The following is a 21,786-nucleotide window of genomic DNA, read 5'->3' as shown; positions in this document are numbered from 1 at the left end:
CTGTAGCACAAGAGGTAGAGTGCTAGCCTTGAGCAAAAAGAAGCCAGGGACAGTACTCAGGCCCTGAGTCCAAGCCCCAGGACTGGCAAAAACAAACAAAACAAAACAAAACAAAAAAACCCACTACATTGGTTTACTAAGGCACTACATTGGCTAGGCCAACCTCTACAGCAGGATGGATTTTCTGATAGCGGGTCAAGGCTTTCTGGTGGTTCAGTGGATGATGTGAGGTGGTATAGTCCTCATAGTTACTGTACTGACCAGGTATCCTTATTAGGCCTGCGCATCCCATCACAGAGTTGCTGCAAGCGTTGGCTTCTAGAACTCAGCTGCCTCATTTTCTGGAAATTTGATGGGCTGGAGGAGATTGTCTCACCAGGAAATTGCCTGGCTCTTTGACCTAGTTCCACGGTCAATGATGGACAGAAAAGTCCAGCCCTTGGGCCTAGAGGAGGGATATTCTTGTAGTTCCATTCATGCTCCCAAGACCCCTGTGGGAGACATTTTTTTTCTGAAACGATAGGAGTGTTGGGCTTTTTCCCTTGCTGTCTTGTTTCTCCTCCCATTTGCAAGTTTCCCTTGCTCAATCCCTGTGACTCTGACTCTAAAGTAAGGAGTAAGTGGCTAAACTCTTATATTAATGGGTATTTAAATAGACATTCACAAAAAGTACACATAGCACATCTCATCAGGATACTGTTATGATGAGTTTCAATTAACTTAAACAAGGAAGAAGCCAGGTGCTGCTGGCTCATGCTTATAATCCCAGCTACTCAGGAGGCTGAGATGTGAAGATCACAGTTGGAAGCTAGCCTGGACAAGAAAGTCTGTGAGGCTCTTATCTCCAATTAACTATCAAAAAACCAGAGTGTAGCTGTGGTTCAAAGTGGCAGAGTGCCTGCCTTAGAAAGCGCAAGGCTCTAAGTTCAAGCCTACGTAGAAAGAGAAGAGATCCTCACAACCACTCTTAGCCCTGCTTCCTCCTCTCACTGGTCCTCTTTTCTCTTCCCAAATATCCCCTTCTATTGTGGAGGGGGTTTGGGGGTTTGATTGGTGGTGGTGGTGGTTGATACTGGGGATTGAACACAAGGCTCACTTGCTAGGCAAGTGCTCTACAACTTGGCCAACACCTCAGTCCTTTTTGTTTTTGTTATGGTTTTGGATAGAGTCTCACATTTTTTCCTAGGCTACTTTGGACCTCAATCCTCCTATTTATTCCTCCTGCATAGCTGGAATAGTAGGCACATGCCACCACACCCACATTACTGGTTGAGGGGAAAGTCTCAATAACCTTTTGGCTGGACTGACCTTGAACCACGTTGCTCTCTATCTTCTCCTCTTTAGTAGCTGGCATAAGCCACTATACATAGACTTGTATCTTTTTTTAATTCTAGATTCCACAAAGGAGAGAAAAACATACTTGTCTTCCTGAGTCTAACTTACTTTGCTTAATGTAATGATAACTAGTATTACCCATTTTTTTTGCAAATGACATTATTTAATTCTTTATGGAATGAAGAATATTCTTTTCTCACTGATGGATGTGTAGGCCAATAGCATAACTTATCTATCATGAATAGTGCTGCAATAAACATGGTGTGAAGATATCTCTAGTGTATGTTATCCATTGGGGTAATTTTACTATTTTCCTTTTGTTTTCACTATGTTTGAAGCTTTTTATGAACAAAAGTTCCACAAGTTCATTGTTGAAACTTGAAAACTTTCAGAAAAGAAAATTTAAATGACCTACAATCTTACCCTGCAAAGGTGGTCACTACTATCATTTTACAGTATACTCTTATAAACTTTTAAATAATATATAATATAGAAATCCTGCTGGGAATGACTGCTTCCTCGTGTAAGATGATATTTTTTCATGCCAGCAGGAATTCTAAAGCATTATCCTTAATATTTGCAATGGTATATTAGTTCCTAACAATTATTTAATCAATTTTCTTCTTTTTATTTTTGTACTAGTACTCCGGTACTGGAACTTGAACTTAAGGCCTTGCATCCTACCACTTGAGCCACATCTTCACTTTCAGCTTTTTGCTGATTAATTGGATGTAAGAGTTTCTCAGACTTTTCTGTGGCAGGATAGCTTCAAACCCAGATCCTGAGATCTCAACCTCCTGAGTAAGTAGGATTACAGGCGTACGCCACCAGCATCCAGCTCAATCCTCTATTTTTTGCCATTAAAACTTTTGCTCCTTGAAAATATTTGAGGGAACTGATTCATTCTAGGTAGAATTACTGCTGGGCATAGTGGCATGTGCCTGTAGTCATAGCTGCTCAAGAGGCTGAGGTGGCAATGGAATTTCCTCTTTCCCTTATAAGCTGTCATATCCCCAAGGCTGAGACGCTTTATATTTGATAATGGACCTTAAGTTTCAGCCAGTGTTTCTTTCCCCCTCCCACAATGAGGGCAACAGACCAGTGAGACTCTTATCTCCAATTAACCACCAAAAAGCCAGAAGTGGAACTGTGGCTCAAAGTGGTAGAGTGCAAACCTTGAGCAAGAGAAAAAACAACTCAAGAATGCTGGTACAAGTGGCTCACATCTGTAATTCTACCTACTCAGGAGGCTGAAATCTAAGGACCACCATTCAAAGCCAGCCTGGGCAGGAAAGTCTGCGAGACTCTTTATTTCCAATAAAACTACCAAAAGAGCCAGGCACCAGCGGCTCAAGCATGGAATCCTAGTTGCTCAGGAGGCTGAGATCGGAGGGTTGAGGTTCAAAGTCAGCCCAGGTAGGAAAGTCCATGAAAGACTTATTTCCAATAAACTACTGTCCCTCACACCAAAAAAATCCTGAAGTGGAACTGTGGCTCAAGTGGTAGTGTACTAGACCTGAGAAAAAGCAGCTTAGGGACAGTGCTCAGGCCCTAAGGACTGGCACATACACATAGACACACACACACACACACACACACACACACACACACACACAGACAGAGAGCAAAGAGAGTCTTCCAATATAAATAAATAAGGAAGAGAGAAACAAAAGCATATGAGGTTCCTTGTTACCTTAGAGGTGGTCTGAGGAAGCTTGATGTAGAAATTTGGGGGGAAAAAAGGTTTTATTAAGATATGTTGGGGGCTGGGACTATGGCCTAGTGGCAAAAATGCTTGCCTCGCATACATGAAGCCCTGGGTTCAATTCCCCAGCACCACATATATAGAAAATGGCCAGAAGTGGCGCTGTGACTGAAGTGGTAGAGTGCTAGCCTTGAGCAAAAAGAAGTCAGGGACAGTGCTCAGGCCCTGAGTCTAAGGCCCAGGACTGGCAAAAAAAAAAAAAAAAAAAAAAAAAGATATATCGGGCTGGGGATATGACCTAGTGGCAAGAGTGCTTGCCTCATATACATGAAACCCTGGTTTGGATTCCCCAGCACCACATATATAGAAAAGGCCAGAAGTGGCACTGTGGCTCAAGTGGCAGAGTGCTAGCCTTGAGCAAAAAGAAGCCAGGGACAGTGCTCAGGCCCTGATTCCAAGGCTCAGGACTGGCAAAATAAATAATTTTAAAAAAAAGTATATCCCATACTATAAAATTCACCGTTTCAGGGCTGGGAATGTGGCTTAGTGGTAGAGTGCTTTCCTGGCATACATGAAGCCCTGAGTTCAATTTCTCAGTACCACATATACAGAAAAAGCCAGAAGTGGCGCTGTGGCTTGAGCAAAAGAAGCTCAGGGACAGTGCCCAAGCCCTGTGTTCAGCCCCAGGACGGGCAAAAAAAAACAAAACACCCTTTCAAAATGTAAATCCAATACTTTTTATGATATACACAAAGTTGTGCAATCACTAACAGTATTTGGTTTTAGAATTGTTTACTTTTAAACACTCCAAGAAGAAACTTTCACCAAATTCACAGTCATTTTACTTTCCCAGCCTCTGCTTTCTGCTCTCACCAGCGTCAGACAATGGCCAATCTACAATGTGTAGCTATGCCTGTTCTGTGTATTTCATACCAACGGAATATCATAAAATCTAGTCTTTTTGTGACAGACTTCTTCTTTCACACAGAGCTTCTAAGGTCATGTATGTTGGGGCATATGTCCGTAAAACATTCCTTCTTGTTGCTGAATATCTCAGCATGTGGATATACCGTCTATTCATCTGTTAATGGACATTTGAGCTATTTCTATACTCTGATTATTATGAATAATCCTGCTATGAACATTGATGCACAAGTTCATGTGTGTGTCTCTGTGTGTGTACAGATGTTTCCATTTCTCTCCTCCTGGGAATAGGGGGTCTGCATAGGAACTTCATTAAGAAGATCAAGGGCAAGTCAGTAGATGCAATAGAGGCTGTTCCTAGTATTTGTGATACCACTCCCATGTTGCTCCAAGACCCTCACTTCAGTTTTTACCCAAACCTCTACTTCTGTCCTTCAGTACCTCACCTATAAACATGTATTAATACAACCTTCCTTTTTTTTTTTTTGTCCATCATGGTGCTTGAACTCTGGGCCTGGGTGCTGTCCCTGAGCTCTTCAGCTCAAGGCCAGTGCTCTATCACTGGAGCCACAGTGCAACTTCTGGTTTCCTGGTAGTTAATTGGAGATAAGAGTCTCACAGACTCTCCTGCCAGGGCTGGCTTTGACCCACGATCCTCAGATCTCAGCCTCCTGAGTAGCTAGGATTACAGGCATGAGCCACTAGTGTCTGGGCTCAACCTTCCCTTTTTATCATGGAGTATTTCTGTGCATGGATTGTGTTTCTCCAGGCATTCATAGAAACTTGAATTGTTTTCATACTTTGGAGCATGACCCTGGCTAGGTGACATTATGAGGAGACATCTTCTGAATGCCGTGGACCTGGAGAAGTACCTCTTCTTAGTGCTTCCAACGCACCTTAAACTTACGCCAGCACAGTACACTTAGCACAATGGGAGTGCTTCATGTTTTCACAAGGGTTTGCAAACTTAGGTGCCCAAGGAGCCCAGCAAGATAAGAAAAATAACCAGGTCAGACACTAGAACAACCCTCATTTGTTATTTATCTAGTTTGTCTTCAATCATACAATTCCCTTGCTTTATCTTGTGTTCTCTGTCTCTCTGTCTCTCTCTCTGTGTCTCTATGTCTCTCTCTTTCTCTCTCTCTCTCTCTCTCTCCTCTCTCTCTCTCTCTCAATCCTAACAGAGCAACTACAACCCAGAAGGCAGCACCCTCAACTTTAGAGATGCAGCATGGATTGGCAGGGACTTTTGTTTCTTTTTCTTTGGTGCTGGTTCTGGGGCTTGGGTTCTATCCCTTCACTTTTTCAGTCAACACTAAGTGTTCTTCACTTAAGCCATGGCCCCACTTCTGGGGTTTTGCTGGTTAACCGGAGTTAAGCCTCTCAGCGCCTTTCCTGGCTGGGGCTGGCTTTGAACAATGCTCAGATTTCAATTTCGTGAGCAGCTAGGATTACAGGCATGACCCACTGGTGCCCAATAACACGTAATTTTTTTTTAGGTATTACAGCTAATATTTATTTAGTGCCCACAGCACTCGAAGCAGTGTTCAAGTGTACTTTAACACTTTACCTGAATTCCTTATTATCACCCTCACAGCCTTTTAATGTAGGTAGACTTGCTGGACGTTTATAAATGAAGGAATGAGGGAGGCAGGATTTGAACTCAGGTAGGTCTGGCTCTAGACTTCTTAGAAAGATAATTCTAAGTTGAGAGAGTACAGAAAATAGGTTAAGCTTATGCTTTCTGATATAAGTTGTAGATGAGCCACTTTCTGTTTGCCTTCTTGGGTAACTTCCATACTATCTCTAAACTTCAGTCCTCCCATCCATAACCAGAGGGGGCTGGCGGATGAGATTCAGAGATTCAGCACCCATGTAGCATGCTCAAGGCTTTGGGTTCAATCCTGAGCACTGGATAAAAGGCCAGCTGTATGCATAGGGCTATTGTTAAGGTTACATGAGATAAACAGCCACAAAAGAATTATCAGCCAATAACAGCCAAATTTATTGCCTTACTGTTTTCTTCTTACAGAAATTAACTCATAGCCATCCATACCATAGTGATTACCATTCCTTGGCTTGCAAGCAGGCAATATTTGGGGTTGATATCTATCTTGGTTCTAAAGGAACAGGATTACTTCAGATCTCAGATGGCTGCCTTCTGAGCCAACAGCACACTGGATAGCAATCAAAATGATCAAAACAAATGACAGGGCTCAGAGCAAGGGGCAAATTGTTCCCCTGTCAGGCTGTACAATAGGAAAAAGAATAGTTTATCTTGCATCAAAAGCTTCATCCCCACTGGATCCTTGTATTTCACATTCCCTTAGGTTAGAGCCAACTTTCAAGAGGAATAATTAAATCTGGAAAGAAATGGGGTCAGCAGGTCTTGCAGTGTTTTTTAGACAAGAAATCCCAGAGCTAGCTGAAGAAGTGGCTGATAGAAAACTCCTTTCTACTTATTCACCCCAAGAACTGCTCAGTTCCAGAAAGGAGGTATAAAAACACATCTCAGTAAATGCAAGGTGACCCTGACTATAAGTCCTCTACACTCAAAATTTGCTCCTTATTTGTGCACTTCGGATGATTTTGGACTTTCTTAATACAACTTACTGTTATATGTAATCCTATGTTATATTGGTAATTTTATTTTTAAAAAACAGATTACATCCATGATAGCAAAAGAATAAAAAACCTAAGAACTCATATCCTGAGATACCTGTACAATCTATGGAGAGACAACTTCTAAATGTTATTGGAAGATGTGGAAAAGATTTCAATAAGTCAAACCTAAATAATGCTACTGAGAAGACATTAAATGGCAAAGATATCAGCTCTCTCCAAGTGAATTTACAGATAGCTCAATGTCAATCAAAATACCTACAGGGTTACTTTTGCCTAAAGAACTTAACAAAATAACTCTAAATATTACTTGGCAGCAACTTGGAGGCAGAGATGAGAAGCATTGTGGTTTGAGCCCAACCCTAGCAAAAAGATAGTGAGACCATGTCTCGACCAAAAAGCCAGGCATGGTGGCTCAGGGATATGAGCTATGCAGAAGGCAGTAAGTAGGAGGATCATTATCTAGGCCAGAACTAGGAAAAACTTGAGACTTTCCCTATCAAGGGAAAGGCACTGAGTACAACCCCCAGTGCTGCCAAAAGAAGAAAGGAGAGCTGGGGATATAGCCTAGTGGCAAGAGTGCCTGCCTCGGATACACGAGGCCCTAAGTTCGATTCCCCAGCACCACATATACAGAAAACGGCCAGAAGCGGCGCTGTGGCTCAAGTGGCAGAGTGCTAGCCTTGAGCGGGAAGAAGCCAGGGACAGTGCTCAGGCCCTGAGTCCAAGGCCCAGGACTGGCCAAAAAAAAAAAAAGAAGAAAGGAAGCAAGCAAGGAGGGAGGGAGGGAGGGAGGGAGGGAGGGAGGGAGGGAGGGAGGGAGGGAGGGAGGGAAGGAGATACTATACCATGCTTTTATTTACTTATTCATTTTATGCATTGTACAGCTTTGAGGTGTGTGTGTGTGTGTGTGTGTGTGTGTGTGTGTAAAAATTTGGAGGACATATGACAGACATCTAAAAGGAATGACAGTGAGGTGGAAGACTGCTTTTCCCTACAGAATGATGATAAAGCACCAGGCTGTCATGAAATGGTTCAAACATACATCATATGGGAGAGAACAATGTGTCACTTAGCTTTGAAACCATTCCAAACATTTACATAGCTTGCTACATGATGTTTCTGTTTTAGAGCCTGTGTTTTGTTGTTTTGATGTTTTGTTAGAGTGGGTATTTTATAAGATCCTGTATGTGAGAACTGGAATAAACTCCCTCTCCTTCCAAAAATGTGAATAAGCTCTCCTTGCCTTCGGAGGTATTCATCGAATCTTATTGAGTCTCCCATGTATGTTACTGATCTCAACTACTGGACTTCAAAATGCATAATAGTCAAGGGTTTGACCAACACTGAGTGCTTAGGCTGTGGCCAGGCTGCACTCTGTCTGCGGCTTCTTTGCAAGCAGAGAGCATGGGCTTCAGCTGGCCTTGGCCTTGGGAGGCCTCACCTGCTAACAACACCTGCACCATGCCCTAGCACAGAGGTACTTTATGTCCTTTTGTACTAGACATCCCCTGTAATGGTCAAGCCCCGCCCCCCTCAATCACACACACACCTCAACCTTTAATTAGACTTTACTTTCCACAAAGGCTTGCATCCACCTAATTTAACAATGAGACTTGAGTAATGTTGAAATGTTTTCATTGTGTATCTAATATGCTCTACCATGTGTATTTCTTATGAGATTTTTTTCATGGTATTCTCCCCATCTTTAGGCATTACGATCCTAAGAATAAGTCAATAAGCTAAGGTGATTCATGAAACCATGCTTTGAGCAACTTCTTATTTCTACCATATGTAACAGAACAGTAGCTTGGAAGTACCACAGAAATGAAACTGAGTACAATTGTTTCATTTAAAGATAGAAGAAGCTTAGGAACTGTTAATGACAGGTTCAGAAAAATGTAATTATTTTTAGTGCTTTCTCTATGTTATACATTACATTAACTCATTAAACTTCATCCAAACTTTATGAAAATAGGTTATACTTTTTTTTTCCAGTGAGAAAACTGCAACACAACTTTGATGACTAACCCAAGACCCACAGCTAGTCAACTGGAGAGCGAGAGTTGAAATTCATTGAGAAGTGACTACAGAAGCTCTGCTTACCTGCTCCCCCCACCACCTCAAATGTTACCTTAGTTATGGCCACACAGTCACAGCTAGTGAGGAATCAAGTTAAGCTGTAGGACCTCTGAGAATAAATCCTATCATCTACTGGGAATTCCCAGAGTGGAATGAGTTAATTGCTGCAACTTGGTGCAGCACTCTAATTCTCAGCTTGCAGTGATCTCTTAACTGTGAGCAAGCAGCTCCTAATTACCAGTAATAATGATGGACTGATGGATGATCAATGGATGGGTGGGTGGATGGATGGATGGATGGTTGGGCAAGGAAGATCCATTATAGTGGAACACCAACACACACACACACACACACACACACACACACACACACATACCACTTGCCCCTGGGGTAAGTCAATTTTGCAGATTTACTTTCTTAACTACATTGTGCTAAAATTGCCAGTAAACTCAGTTATTCTCTTCACACCCCAAGAACATTGAAGGACTATGACTGTTGCAAATGCTTCCCATGCTATGCCTCTATTGGAAATGAGAATGGATTATATGAGCTCTTCTCTAATCCTTTCTTTTGGTCTTACATCCCAGGTCTACACCTTACTGATTTAACAATTTTAACCTTGTCCCCAGTAGTCTCTTTTGTCTCTCATTGCCATAGAAACCCAGACTGCCTCAAGAACTGCCTTTCATGCCTGTTTCTTTGACCTACGCCCTCTACTTAAGTCCTCCTTCAGCTTTAAATCATCTGCTGAACTAAATTTAAGGTCCTTGATCTTGGCTTCTGGGACCTTCTCTAATTTACTCCTCTATTATTATTATTATTGAGAAATAATGCCCGAAAAGGATGTCCTTATTACCTGATTTACGAAACTGTAACCCCTCTGTACACCACTTTTATAATAACAATTTAAAAAGAATTTTAAAAAATAATATATCCTGGGGCAAAGGTTATGGCAGATTATTGTTAACCAAAATACTGACTGTCAGAAGTTATATATAGCTTTCCAGATACAAACATTGACCCAATATTACTTAAGTCTCAGGTTCTAATTATATATTGGTTATGTATAATTGTATATATGCATATCTAAAACCCACCAATCTTACGATTTCCTACCATGTTTTAAAAAAAAAACTTGCTGCTGTCTACAGAAGGACTCTGTACCTGGGACCCTACGCGAATGAGACTAGAGTAAGGAGGCTTAAATGATATCTTCCTCTAACATCGTTACTTCGCTGAGGCAACGCCCTGTTGAGTCACAGGTTATGCATAAGCCGATTATATACTGCATTTGCGTTTGACTTAACGCGATTGTCTCTTGATAACTGCTAGTTACAGAGAACCGACCCGTGGTGAACTCTTGATCAAAGAACTACAAATCCCAGAAAGCCTTTCGGCCAAAGCGCCTGCGCACTGCGCGCTCCTTCCTTTCCGCTCTTCCTTTCCGCTCTTAAGACTCCGGGAAAGACCCGCCCCGCGGCACTGTCGCTCGCGCTGGAAGAAGCGGAAGAAGATGGCGCTCACCAGGTGGGTTGTTGATTGGGGTCCTCGATACGGAAGAGTCTGTAGGTACCCATCTTTTTTTTTTTTTTTTCCCCCCCTCTGCTTGTAATGTGCGGGCAGAGACCTGGCTTCGGATCCAGAACGACGTGACCGTCTGGCTAAACCCGGTATTCTGCCGCCGCGGCGAGTAGGCCTCGCCGAAGCCGCGGTCTTGTCTGAAGGGCTCCCTGGGTTGAGATGGCCCCCTCCCCGGTGCCGAGAGTCGCGGTGTGGCCTCGCGCTTGGGAGCCTCACGTGTTCTCCGCTTCAGCGCCGCGGCGGATCGGACCCTGTTCCCACGGAGCTCGCGGCCCGGGCGCGCGCGGTGGGGCTTATTTTATTTCTATCGGGATTGAGTGGAGCGCGCGGGAAGGCTTCCCAGCGGGCTGTCCACAGTGGTTTTCCCGTCCTCCCGCCACTCGGATTGCTAAACAAAGTCCCGGAACTGCAAGGGGTATTTTTTTTTTTAAAGTTGCCCGCAGTAGTGGCCTCTGTTCACGAGTACATACTCCGCACTTTACTTTGGATCTTTGAATTTCTTCCATAGATAGAACCGGGCCAGAGTCTTGCTGCTCCCGGTTGTCTTGGTGACCGTAGGTAAAGGCGCTCGCCGCCTCTAAGAAAAAGATGTTCAGTGGAGGTTCCAAGAAGTTACATAACTTCTACTCGGCGACCTTAAGTGGAAAACTTTCCATGGGAACCCAACAGGAAAAGTCGGGTAAAGAAGGGAATCTTAGGACGCATCAGTTCGAGCCCCCTGGCTACATTTTTATTTTCCTCACATGTTTTTCTGTCTGAAACGGTGTGAATCCTTACCATGCTTTGCTGGATCGGTGCCTTTTTCTCTCCTGGGGCTGTGTATACCGAAGGGAATCTGTTTGGGGCCGCTGGGAAGGCGGGGTAATAGATAGATAGATAGAAAACAAAGGACACCGAATGCTCATTTGTGTGGTACTATCCTCTGTGCAAAGAGAATTGTGTAGAGTGAGCTGAACAGACTGAAGAGCTTTCCTTAATAAATGTTACAGGCAGCCAACATCTGAGTGCCCTTCAGGAACTGGGCACTGAGATAGAGATTAGTGGAGTTACTAGGGAAAAGGTGGAATTTGAAATGGATGCAAGGAACGATGCCAGAGATGTGGTGATTATGTGGTTGTCGTTGGCAGTGGCAGAATGCAATTTCTAAATGATAACTACATAGGTTTCATCTGGTGTTTATTGGCATCTTTTGTGATATCCTTTCAAATCCCAGTAAATGTAAGCAAATGAGTTTGGGGAGTTTTGTTGTTGTTGTGAATGCGCCAGCACAGCAGTAAATCCAGCCCAAGAGGAGAGGGCAGTTTTTAGCCAGTAGGTCAGTGGTATAGTGGCCCAGATTTGAAGTTGGCATCAGAAGTAGGAACAGCCTTGTTAGGACCCAGCCCTCTCTACCGGTGGGAATTGACACTCCAGGTAGTTAGGGCCAGAACTAAATCTAATTGAAAGACATCTAGCTTGTGTGTGCTGGATAGTTGATTGCTTGATGGTGTCCTGTTGTATTGAGTATTCAGTAAGATCAGAGGAGAAACCTTTTTTTAACTTCAGTCTCCCTATCTTCATGCACTTTTACATGGTCGTAGGACAAACTATGTGAGTAAAACAAACCAATAATGCATATAGGTAGTAAGTGCTAGGGGTAAGATGAAAGGGTTAGAAAGGAACTCAGAAGGTTGAGGTGCAGTAGCTGTTTCAAACAAGATAAAAAAAAAAACAGTTCTACAGAGCTGTCACTGAGCAAAGACAGGAATGCCAAGGTGCAAACTTCCAATAAAAGCATAGAAAAATTTGTTCTTAAATAGAATATTTTGTGGCAAAAGGTATAACAAATGTAAAAAACAGTTGAGATCACCTAGCTATTCAGGAGATTGAGATTGGAGAATCAAAGTTTGAAGCCAGTTAGGGCTGGAAAGCCATAAGACTCTTATCTCCAATAAACCACTCAGAAAAAGTCAAGAAGGTCAAGGACAGTGCCCCAGTCCTGAGTTCAAGCCCCAGGACCAACAACAACAACAAAAAAAATGTTGAGATTACTTGTTCACATAAAGGCAAAAGGGAGCTGGGGTGCCAGTGGCTCCTGTCTGTAATCCCTGTTCAGGTGGCTGAAATCTGAGGCATTTCAAAGCCAGCCCCCACCTGGAGTGAGACTGATATCTCCAATTAACTACCAGAAAACTGGAAGTGGCACTATGGCTCAGTGGTAGAGCACTAGCCTGGAGTGGGTGGGGGAGCTTAAGTACATGGCTCAGGCCCTGAGTTCCCCTCTCCACCCCCACCCCCCAAAAAAAGAAACAGGCAAAAAGTGTACTGATTTTTTTAAAAGATGGAGACTTCCAGGGGCAGAGTGAATTTATTTCTCTTGCAAACATTTGAGAAACTCGCATTGTCAGCTAGACAATGCCTGGACAGTTAAGGGATTAAAGAAATGGAAGACATGATTTTGATTCTCTGGTTGCTTTCAGTCTAGGTAAATGAATAGATTATTATAGTGTATTGATATAAATTGTATACAGAGGTTCTGGTGAGAGCATAAGCTGGAGCAACCAATCCAAATTGGAATTATGGAACAGCTCCAAATAATCAGACATTTGTGAAATACATATTGAGCAGTATGAAGATGCTCTGCTACAGGTTCATGAATGCTCTCTTTTAATACTTAAAATTCTCCAGTATAAGTAGATAGTTTTGTAATACAGAAGACTTGTCAATACTGGTGGGAAAAAATGGTTCAGCAAGGTAAGTAACACAAGTTTTTCTGTAGCATCAGTAGGAGTTGACTCTCATCTCTTAGCCACCTCATCACCTAACCTTACTGCCCAAGATGAATTGGGTGCCATCTTGAAGATGTCATACTCTGCTGCATACTGCCCTGACAATTTATACTTTTCTCTATTACTTAGTATATTTGGTTGTTTTTGTTTTGTTTTTTGTGTTTTTTTTGTTTTGGCCAGTCCTGGGGCTTAGTCTCAGGGTCTGAGCACTGTCCCTGGCTTCTTTTTGCTCAAGGCTAGCACTCTGCCACTTGAGCCACAGCGCCACTTCTGGCCATTTTCTGTATATGTGGTGCTGGGGAATTGAACCCAGGGTTTCATGTATATGAGGCGAGCACTCTTGCCACTAGGCCATATCCCCAGCCCTACTTAGTATATTGGTAATTTGGATTGTTTTTCTCCCCTCAAGCCAGTAAGCTTTCTTACTTTGTAGTCTTATTGCCTACCTAGTGGTGTACCTGACCCAAGTCATCAATAAGTACTTAATAGATAAGTAAATTTTTGTGCATATTCAAGAACCTATACTAGTCAAGAAGCAAAAAGGAATCTGAATTATTTTTTTCTCTAAAATAGACTCATCTGCTAGAATCCTTTCTTTTTTCTTTTAGTACAAAACTTTAAAGTTGTTAAGAACAGTAGAAACATCATTGTTACATCTTTTGGATTTCTGTTTTAATTCTTTGATCTCTTAAGGTTAAAATTTTAATTCTAAACTAGATACCCTTGGGCAAATGCACTGAAATATGCAACTCATGATTTCTTTTATCTACCTCTTTGTTACATAGGGGCATAAGAACAAAATAGTTCAAAAAAGTATCTAAGAATCGGAAAATTCAGATATTAGGGCCTATATTTGTAATCTCATCAAGAACCTGAGGCTGGAGGATCAGGAATTTAAAGCCAGCCTGGACTACAGAAAGAGAGGAAGGAAGGAAGGAAGGGAGGAAGGGAGGGAATCCTTTTTTTTTGGTGGGGGGGCTGGGGCTTGGATTCAGGGCCTGAGCACTGTCCCTGGCTTCTTTTTGCTCAAGGCTAGCACTCTGCCACTTGAGCCACAGTGCCACTTCTGGCCGTTTTCTGTATATGTGTTGCTGGGGAATTGAACCCAGGGCCTCATGTATAGGAGACAAGCACTCTTGCCACTAGGCCATACCCCCAGCCCAAAGGACAATCCTTGTTATAAGGGAAATATGGAAACAGAAGTGTTCAATAGATATGTAAAATATGTTAATTTTTAATTTGACATGTTTTTGAGCACTCCATTCCACATGTAGTAAAATGATTAGTATTGAATACTACCGTAAATCATTGAAAAGCTTGTTCTTGGTTGCTAAGGAAAACCATCTGCTAGTCAAGTTATTTTAAATCCTGACTTATATTTTTGTAGCTTTTTACCTGCACCTACTCAGCTATCTCAGGACCAACTTGAAGCTGAAGAGAAGGCAAGATCTCAAAGGTCACGGCAGACCTCCCTGGTCTCCTCCCGTAGAGAACCTCCCCCATACGGGTACCGGAAAGGCTGGATACCTCGCTTGTTAGAGGCAAGTGTGAATGTTGTGTTTGGATTTATTGTGCTTTGATTTATTGTTTTGGATTTATTGAAATTTATTATCATACACTTGTAAAATAAATGTAAACTCTGGAATTTCTGATTAGTAATGTCAAGTTGGTAAAAACTTGTGATTGAGATAGTCATATCCCACAGTAGATTTTTCTTTTTCTTCTTGCCTATCACTGGTTTGTGATCACCAAAAACCGAACCATTTTGTCTGATTGTGTACCAAACTACTAAACATGTACCAAATGAACCTATATACCCTTTCTAAATTTAGAGATTATAGCAAGTGAACAATAGTATGAAAGTAAAAGAAATAAGTAATCAAAGTGGTTGTCATATCTTCAGTTTGAGAATATTAACACCTGCCTGATAGACAGATAAGCTACATTTTTAGGAAACGTGAGAGACAAAAATCGGATAGTAGATTTGGAGGAGGTATAAGGTTTGTTCCATGTGTATCTTTTCTTATCCTTTTATATTAGAATCCTAATTGTTCAGGATGCTAAAAAATCAATTCAATGCATATTTCTTCTCCTAATTCTTTTTTTTTTTTTTTTTTTGCCAGTCCTGGGCCTTGGACTCAGGGCCTGAGCACTGTCCCTGGCTTCTTCCCGCTCAAGGCTAGCACTCTGCCACTTGAGCCACAGCGCCGCTTCTGGCCGTTTTCTGTATATGTGGTGCTGGGGAATCGAACCTAGGGCCTCGTGTATCCGAGGCAGGCACTCTTGCCACTAGGCTATATCCCCAGCCCCTCTTCTCCTAATTCTAAAGAAACCTTCCCAAGCTTGGCTGTCTTCCTTATCTGGGGAGAAAAATGAACATTTGAGACTGTTTTATTTGCACAAGATCCCCTCTACTTTGATCAACCCTTTTCTCCCTCTCCCAGTATTCATTCTGATTCGTGTGTGTGTGTGTGTGTGTGTGTGTGTGTGTGTGTGTTTGTTGATCCCCGTGTGCTAATCCTGGGGCTTGAACTCAGCTGGGACACTATCCTTGATCTTTTGTGCTCAGGGCTAGCACTCTACCACTTGAGCCACAACTCTACTTCTGACTTTTTTGGTGCTTAGTTAGAGCTAAGAGTCTCACAGACTTTCCTGCTGTGGCTGGCTTTGAACTGAGATACTCAGATCTCAGCCTCCTGAAAAACTGGAATTACAGACATGAGCCACTGCACCCAGCCTGATTCCTTTTTATATGTCTCAAAGAATGTTTATGTCGTATTAAAAATCTGAAATGACTATGACATTTGTTTTTATACCGGAATGGAATTCCTCCTGCCTCCAGCAATGCTGGGGTTTGAACTCAAGAGTCTTATACTTGCCAAGCAGATGCTATAACACTGAAGCCAATCCCCCCACCCCACCCTTTGTCCTTTGTCCCCCAGCCCATTTTGCTTATTTTTCAGGTAGAATCTCACATTTTTTTCCCCTTACCTCAAATAGGCTTCACACTATTATTCTACCTTAGGCTTCCATGTAGCTTGGATGTCTGATATGTATTACCACACCCAGAGTATTGATTATAATAAGTCTTGCTGACTTTCTTGCCAGGCTGCCCTCTGTTATCCAGTCTCCACCTCCTCAGGAGCTGGGATTATGATCCCAAGCCCTTATACCCAACTGAATTCAGTTATTTTGGTTATATCACACTCTTACATTCTTTTCTTACATGTTTATGACTTTGTTTTACAAATGGAAAGGGCTCTTGCCTTTTCTTTTTTGGCCTGCCTCTAAATGGTGGTAATAGTATTCTTGGAATTGAAACTTTTGCTTAGCATCCTACCAGAAGCCATCTGTATTATCTTATGATTGTCCCCTGCATTCTGTACAAATCCTAGAAGATGGACATATAACTGGATCAGATCTACCCTAATGTGGTTCCCATTCTCTTCTCCTCTGTCCCCTCCAGACTTCATGAATTCTACTTTGTGAAGGCCAGTCTAGTGTTTCAAAGGATTTTCACGTTTTCTTTTGTTCTCTGACAGAAATCTGTGAGAAACAACAAAATAAAACATGATCAAGGAAGCTATAACACTCTCTTACCTGGAGCCAGAGAGATAGTGATTGGTTGTTATATAATTGAGGAATTTAGTGTTTAATTTGAGAAGGTATATAGAACCTTTTTGGATAGATACAGAATTGGGGTGGCAAATCTCATTTTACTGTGGAATCTCATCTGCATTTCAGCTTTATAACATGCAGTAGCTGTTACCTATTTAAAATCTGAATTGATGGATTACCAAAGGTTTCATATGTCCTGGTAGAACAGAACAGTTTATTTGAAAATCAAACTAAAATGGCCAGCTAATCTGGAAATGCCATGGATGCTTTCAGGGGAGTGAATGTTCTGTGGAAGAAGGCATTTTGTTCTAGTTTTCATAGTAAAAGCTATGATTTTCTGGCAAGTTTAATGACCACATAATGCTATATCTACAGTTCTCAAGTGCTTATTATAGTTGAAGAGCTCTAACAAATCTGAACATGTGTCAAATTGATGTTCTGGGTACAGGAAGCATTTTTCTTAGGAAATCTTTATTTCAGCCTAATTTATAAGAAAATATCTTATTGTGCTTCCTTTGATGGTCTCCAAAATTTTCTAATCTATCCTTAGCAAATAAATATGTCGTTCTGAGGAATTTGCACATCCTAGATCTAATTAAATGTATTGAGTCTTGCAAAATTGCATATTTAACTTTTTATCAAACCTCTGGGGGCTGGGAATGTTGCTTAGCGGTAGAGTGCTTGCCTAGCGTGCATGAAGCCCTGGGTTCAATTCCTCAGCACCACATAAACAGAAAAAGTCGGAAGTGGTGCTGTGGCTCTAGAGGTAGAGTGCTAGCCTTGAGCAGAAAAAAGCCAGGGACAGTGTCCAGGCCCTGAGTCCAAGGCCCAGGACCAGCAAAAAAAAAACAAAACAAAACAAAAAAAAACCTCTGATCTTTTTATCACTATTTTTTGTGTTTTGTTTGTTTTTCTTTTTTATCATGCTTTTTGTTTATTTTCCCTTTTTTTTTGGTACCCATTGTGAGGTTTGAGCTCAGAATCTGGGTGCTTTCCCTGAGTTTTTTCACACAAAGTTAGCTCTCTACCACTTGAGCTCCACTTCTGGCTTTTTCGGTGCTTAATTGAAGATGAATTTTGGGGACATTCCTGTCCATCTGGCTTTAATTCTTAAGATATCAAGCCTCCTGAATAGCTAGACGTGAGTCACCAGGGCAGGCCTCTTTTTTTTGTTTTTTAAATCATTCTTAATGCAGGCTGAGCATACCTTAACTGAAATGCTTGCTACAAGAAGTATTTCAGAGGTTTTTTTAGTTTGAGAATATTTGCAAAGACCTTACTAGTTGAACAACTCTTAATAAAAAAAAATCAGAAATCTAAAGTCTAAACTTTTGGACATGATCTCAGTGCTCAAAAAGCTTTCAATCTTCAGAATAGGAATGCTCAGCGTGCATTGGCTTTATTTTAAACTAAAAGAAAGGAATTTATCAGTGTAGAAAGCTTTTCAGACTCAAAAGATTAGGGTTCTTGCTGGTTCACACCTGTAATCCTAGTTACTCAGGAAGCTGAGAACTGAGAATTGAAGTTGAAGCCAGCCTGTATAGGAAAATCTGTGAGATTCTTCTCCAATTAAGCTCCAAAAGAGCCAGAAGTAGAGCTATGGCTCAAGCGGTAAAGCGCTAACTTTGAGCAATAAAGCTCAGGAACAATGCCCTGGCCCTGAATTCAAGCCCCTGGGCCAACACACACACAAACCACACAATTTTAGATTCGAGTCCTTGCATATATGCTGGCTGTGAGACCTTGAGAAATCTCTCAATATTTCTGAATTTATATGAAAATAATGAGGATGCTGAAGAGTTGTAAGCATTTAATAAATCAGTTTAGTGTGTCTCATTTTGTAAATTACAGTCTTCTAAGCAAGTGCTGCCAAATTTTTTAAGCTATTTAAAAATTATAGTTGGCCAGGTGCTGGTGGCCCACATCTGTAATCCTAACCACTCAGGAGGCTAAGATCCAGAGGATTGAAGTACAAAGCCACCCCAGGCAGAAAAGTCCATGAGACTTACCTCAAAAAAAAAAAAAAAAAGTAAAAAGAAAAGCAAAAACAGGCACCAATTAGTTCATGCCTGTAACCCTAGCTACTTAGGAGACTGAGATCTGAGGATCATGGTTCAAAGCCAGCTTGGGCAGGAACATCTATGAAATTCTTATCTCCAAATAGAAAAAAAAAAAGCCAAATGTGGAGTTATGGCTCAATTGGTAGAGTTACAACTTTGAGTGAAAAAGCTCAGGGACAGTACCCTGAGTTCAAGCCTCACAATAGGAACCAAAAAAAAAAGAAAGAAAGAAAAAAAGACACCAAAAAGCAAACAGAAAGAAGGAATGTAATATTTCATTTCTAGATTCTTGCTGTGTTACTTTCTTCTCATATAACAGTTAAATAATACCATGTCAATAAAATATGATTCTAAGAAACTTTACATCTCTATCCTTAAGCTACACACTTGTTACTCTGGGTGTGGGTGCCTGTGTGCATGCTAAAATTAAAGTCTTTCTTTTATCCTAAATATTTTGCTTAGAAGGTCCTGTTTCATTTTATGTTAATCTCCATGTGCAACCTGTGTCATTTCTGTCCTCACTAATTGGTTAGCTCCAGGAGACTAAGCTTTTCACCCTTGCTATTTGCTTTTCTTGAAAAATGCTTCTCTTATATCTTTTATCTTTTTCATCATGACTTTGACATCATTAAAGACTTTGTCTCACATGTTAATTCTTAACAAAGACTATCCCCACCACCCTGTTGAAAGTAGCACCTCTTCCCAGGATCTGCATAGCCTCTATTACAAACCAAAGAATATAATAGGTAAGTAAATAAATAAAAGAATCTTTTTCCACCAAAGCTTCACAAGATCAGGGACTTCTGTTTTATTTTATGCCATCTATCATACTAAGGAGTTAGTAATTTTTTGTTGAAATATATATATATAATTTCTAATTACTATTAAATATTCTACTTCTTTTACTGTACAGGATTTTGGAGATGGAGGTGCTTTTCCAGAGATCCATGTGGCCCAGTATCCACTGGATATGGGACGAAAGAAAAAAATGTCAAACGCACTGGCCATTCAGGTAGATCCTGAAGGAAAAATTAAGTATGATGCAATTGCTCGACAAGGACAGTCAAAGGACAAGGTAAGCGCTTTGATTTTTTTTTTAAACTCACTGACAAATATTTTTAATTTTTTTCTGAATAATTACTTATTTATTGTCAAAGTGATGTACAGAGGGGTTACAGTTTCATACGTAAGGCAGTGGGTACAATTCTTGTACAATTTGTTACCTCCTCCCTCATTTCTCCCCCTCCCCCCTTCCTATTAAGTTTGTTGAAATAAGTTGGGTGCCAGTGGTTCATGCCTATAATCCTAGCTACTCAGGAGGCTAAAAGCTGAGAATCTCAGTTCAGAGGCCAGCCCAGGCAGGAAACTCTGTGAGATTGTTACCTCTAAGAAACTACCAAAAAAAAAAAAAAGAAAAGAAAAGAAATAGAGCAGGTTCAAGTGGTAGAGTGCTAGCTACCCTTGAGCAAAAGCAGCTCAGGGATAGCACCTGAGCCCCAGGACCAGTACAAAATGACAGAAAAGTTTATGGAAATGATAAAACTCTTGCCATTTGGATTATGTTAAAAATAGCAAAAAAAAACAAACAAACAATAAAAACAAATAGCAATGAGCTGGGTATGGTGGCACGTGTTGTGTGTTGTGGAACACACAGGGAGCTGACATGAGATGGATACCATCTTGGACTACATAACAAACTATCTCAGCTGAGGATATGGCCTAGTGGCAAGAGTGCTTGCCTCCCATACATGAAGCCCTGGGTTCGATTCCCCAGCACCACATATACAGAAAATGGCCAGAAGTGGCGCTGTGGGTCAAGTGGCAGAGTGCTAGCCTTGAGCACAAAGAAGCCAGGGACAGTGCTCAGGCCCTGAGTCCAAGCCCCACGACTGGCAAAAAAAAAAAAAAGAGAAACATAACAAACTATCTCAGAAAGTCCTAGTGACGTAATGATAGAACATACATATTTACAAAGTTCAGGGTTTGAACCCAACAGCACCAAGAAAAGAAAAAAAGAAACCCAAAAATTAGAAGTAGCAATGAGGGGCTGGGAATATGGCCTAGTGGTAAAAGTGCTCACCTCATATACATGAATGCCTGGGGTCGATTCCCCAGCACCACATATATAGAAAAAGCCAGAAGTGGCACTGTGGCTCAAGTGGTAGAGTGCTAGCCTTGAGCAAAAAGAAGCCAGGGACAGTGCTCAGGCCCTGAGTCCAAGGCCCAGGACTGCCCCCACCCCCCCCAAAAAAAAAGAAGTAGCAATGATATACGTAAATGTTAACCTCAGTAGTCAACAATGATTTTATCCTTTGAGATTCTCCACAAACTGGTAATTGTTTTTGGGTTTTTTTGCCAGAACTGAGGCTTGGAACTCAGGGCCTGAATACGCTGATTGTTTTTATAACTATGGCTTGGCTTATTTGTTTTACATTTCAAAAACAGTGCTAACTTTAAAATTATGATTCTAGAAAGTTAAACCAACTTTTTTCGGGTTGTATAGTTGTGATAGAACTCAGGGCCTCATACATACTAGATACACACCTAGCCCCAAATCAGCTTTTAATTCTCTCTAATCTCCTCTAATTTTCTCTGTGTATTTACAGAATACTTGCACAGATACTTAGCTTCATTTTTTTTTTTTTTTGTGGATGTTAGCAGTCCAACCCAGAGCCGGTGTGTACTGTTTGCACACTACTGCTGAGCTATGTCCCCAGACCTTATTTTAATATTTTACTTGAATTTAACAAATTGCACAAACTTCTTCTATCCTAGATTAAGTATAAAACTATCACCATCTAGATTTAGGATTGCCCTACTTACAAAGTCATCCAGACTAAATATAACATTTTAAATAATTTCATCATGGAACAACTATACTCAGAGCCAAGAAACTATTTTTAAGAAGACCTAGTTTTGGATTTTTCTTTCTTGTAAATAAATACATAAAATAGAAGATTTCTTTAGAATTGATGAAAAAAATTGAGAACATTGAGCACCTATCCTTTGCCTCTCTCCCAGACTTTTTCATTTTACTCCCTCTAACAACCCATCACTGCTACCTCATGGCTGATGAGCTTTGTGAAGAATG

The 21,786-nt window shown here is 41.2% G+C and overlaps 1 protein-coding gene across 1 annotated transcript in view; it reads left to right on the top strand.

Annotated features, from left to right (window-relative positions):
- Window positions 1–10,084: 10,084 nt before the first annotated feature.
- Snw1 (SNW domain containing 1) overlaps window positions 10,085–21,786 on the top strand; it is a 31,811-nt gene continuing 20,109 nt past the window's right edge. Inside the window, exons 1-3 of the mRNA XM_048361895.1 lie at window positions 10,085–10,195; window positions 14,405–14,558; window positions 19,609–19,770. Of these exons, the coding sequence (XP_048217852.1) occupies window positions 10,182–10,195; window positions 14,405–14,558; window positions 19,609–19,770 (330 nt within the window). The 5' untranslated portion in view covers window positions 10,085–10,181. The remainder of the gene's footprint in view (window positions 10,196–14,404; window positions 14,559–19,608; window positions 19,771–21,786) is intronic.

Source organism: Perognathus longimembris, chromosome 14 (genome assembly GCF_023159225.1).
Source record: "Perognathus longimembris pacificus isolate PPM17 chromosome 14, ASM2315922v1, whole genome shotgun sequence".
Classification (NCBI taxonomy): Eukaryota; Metazoa; Chordata; class Mammalia; order Rodentia; family Heteromyidae; genus Perognathus; species Perognathus longimembris.
This window is presented reverse-complemented; position numbering and strand designations above follow the sequence as displayed.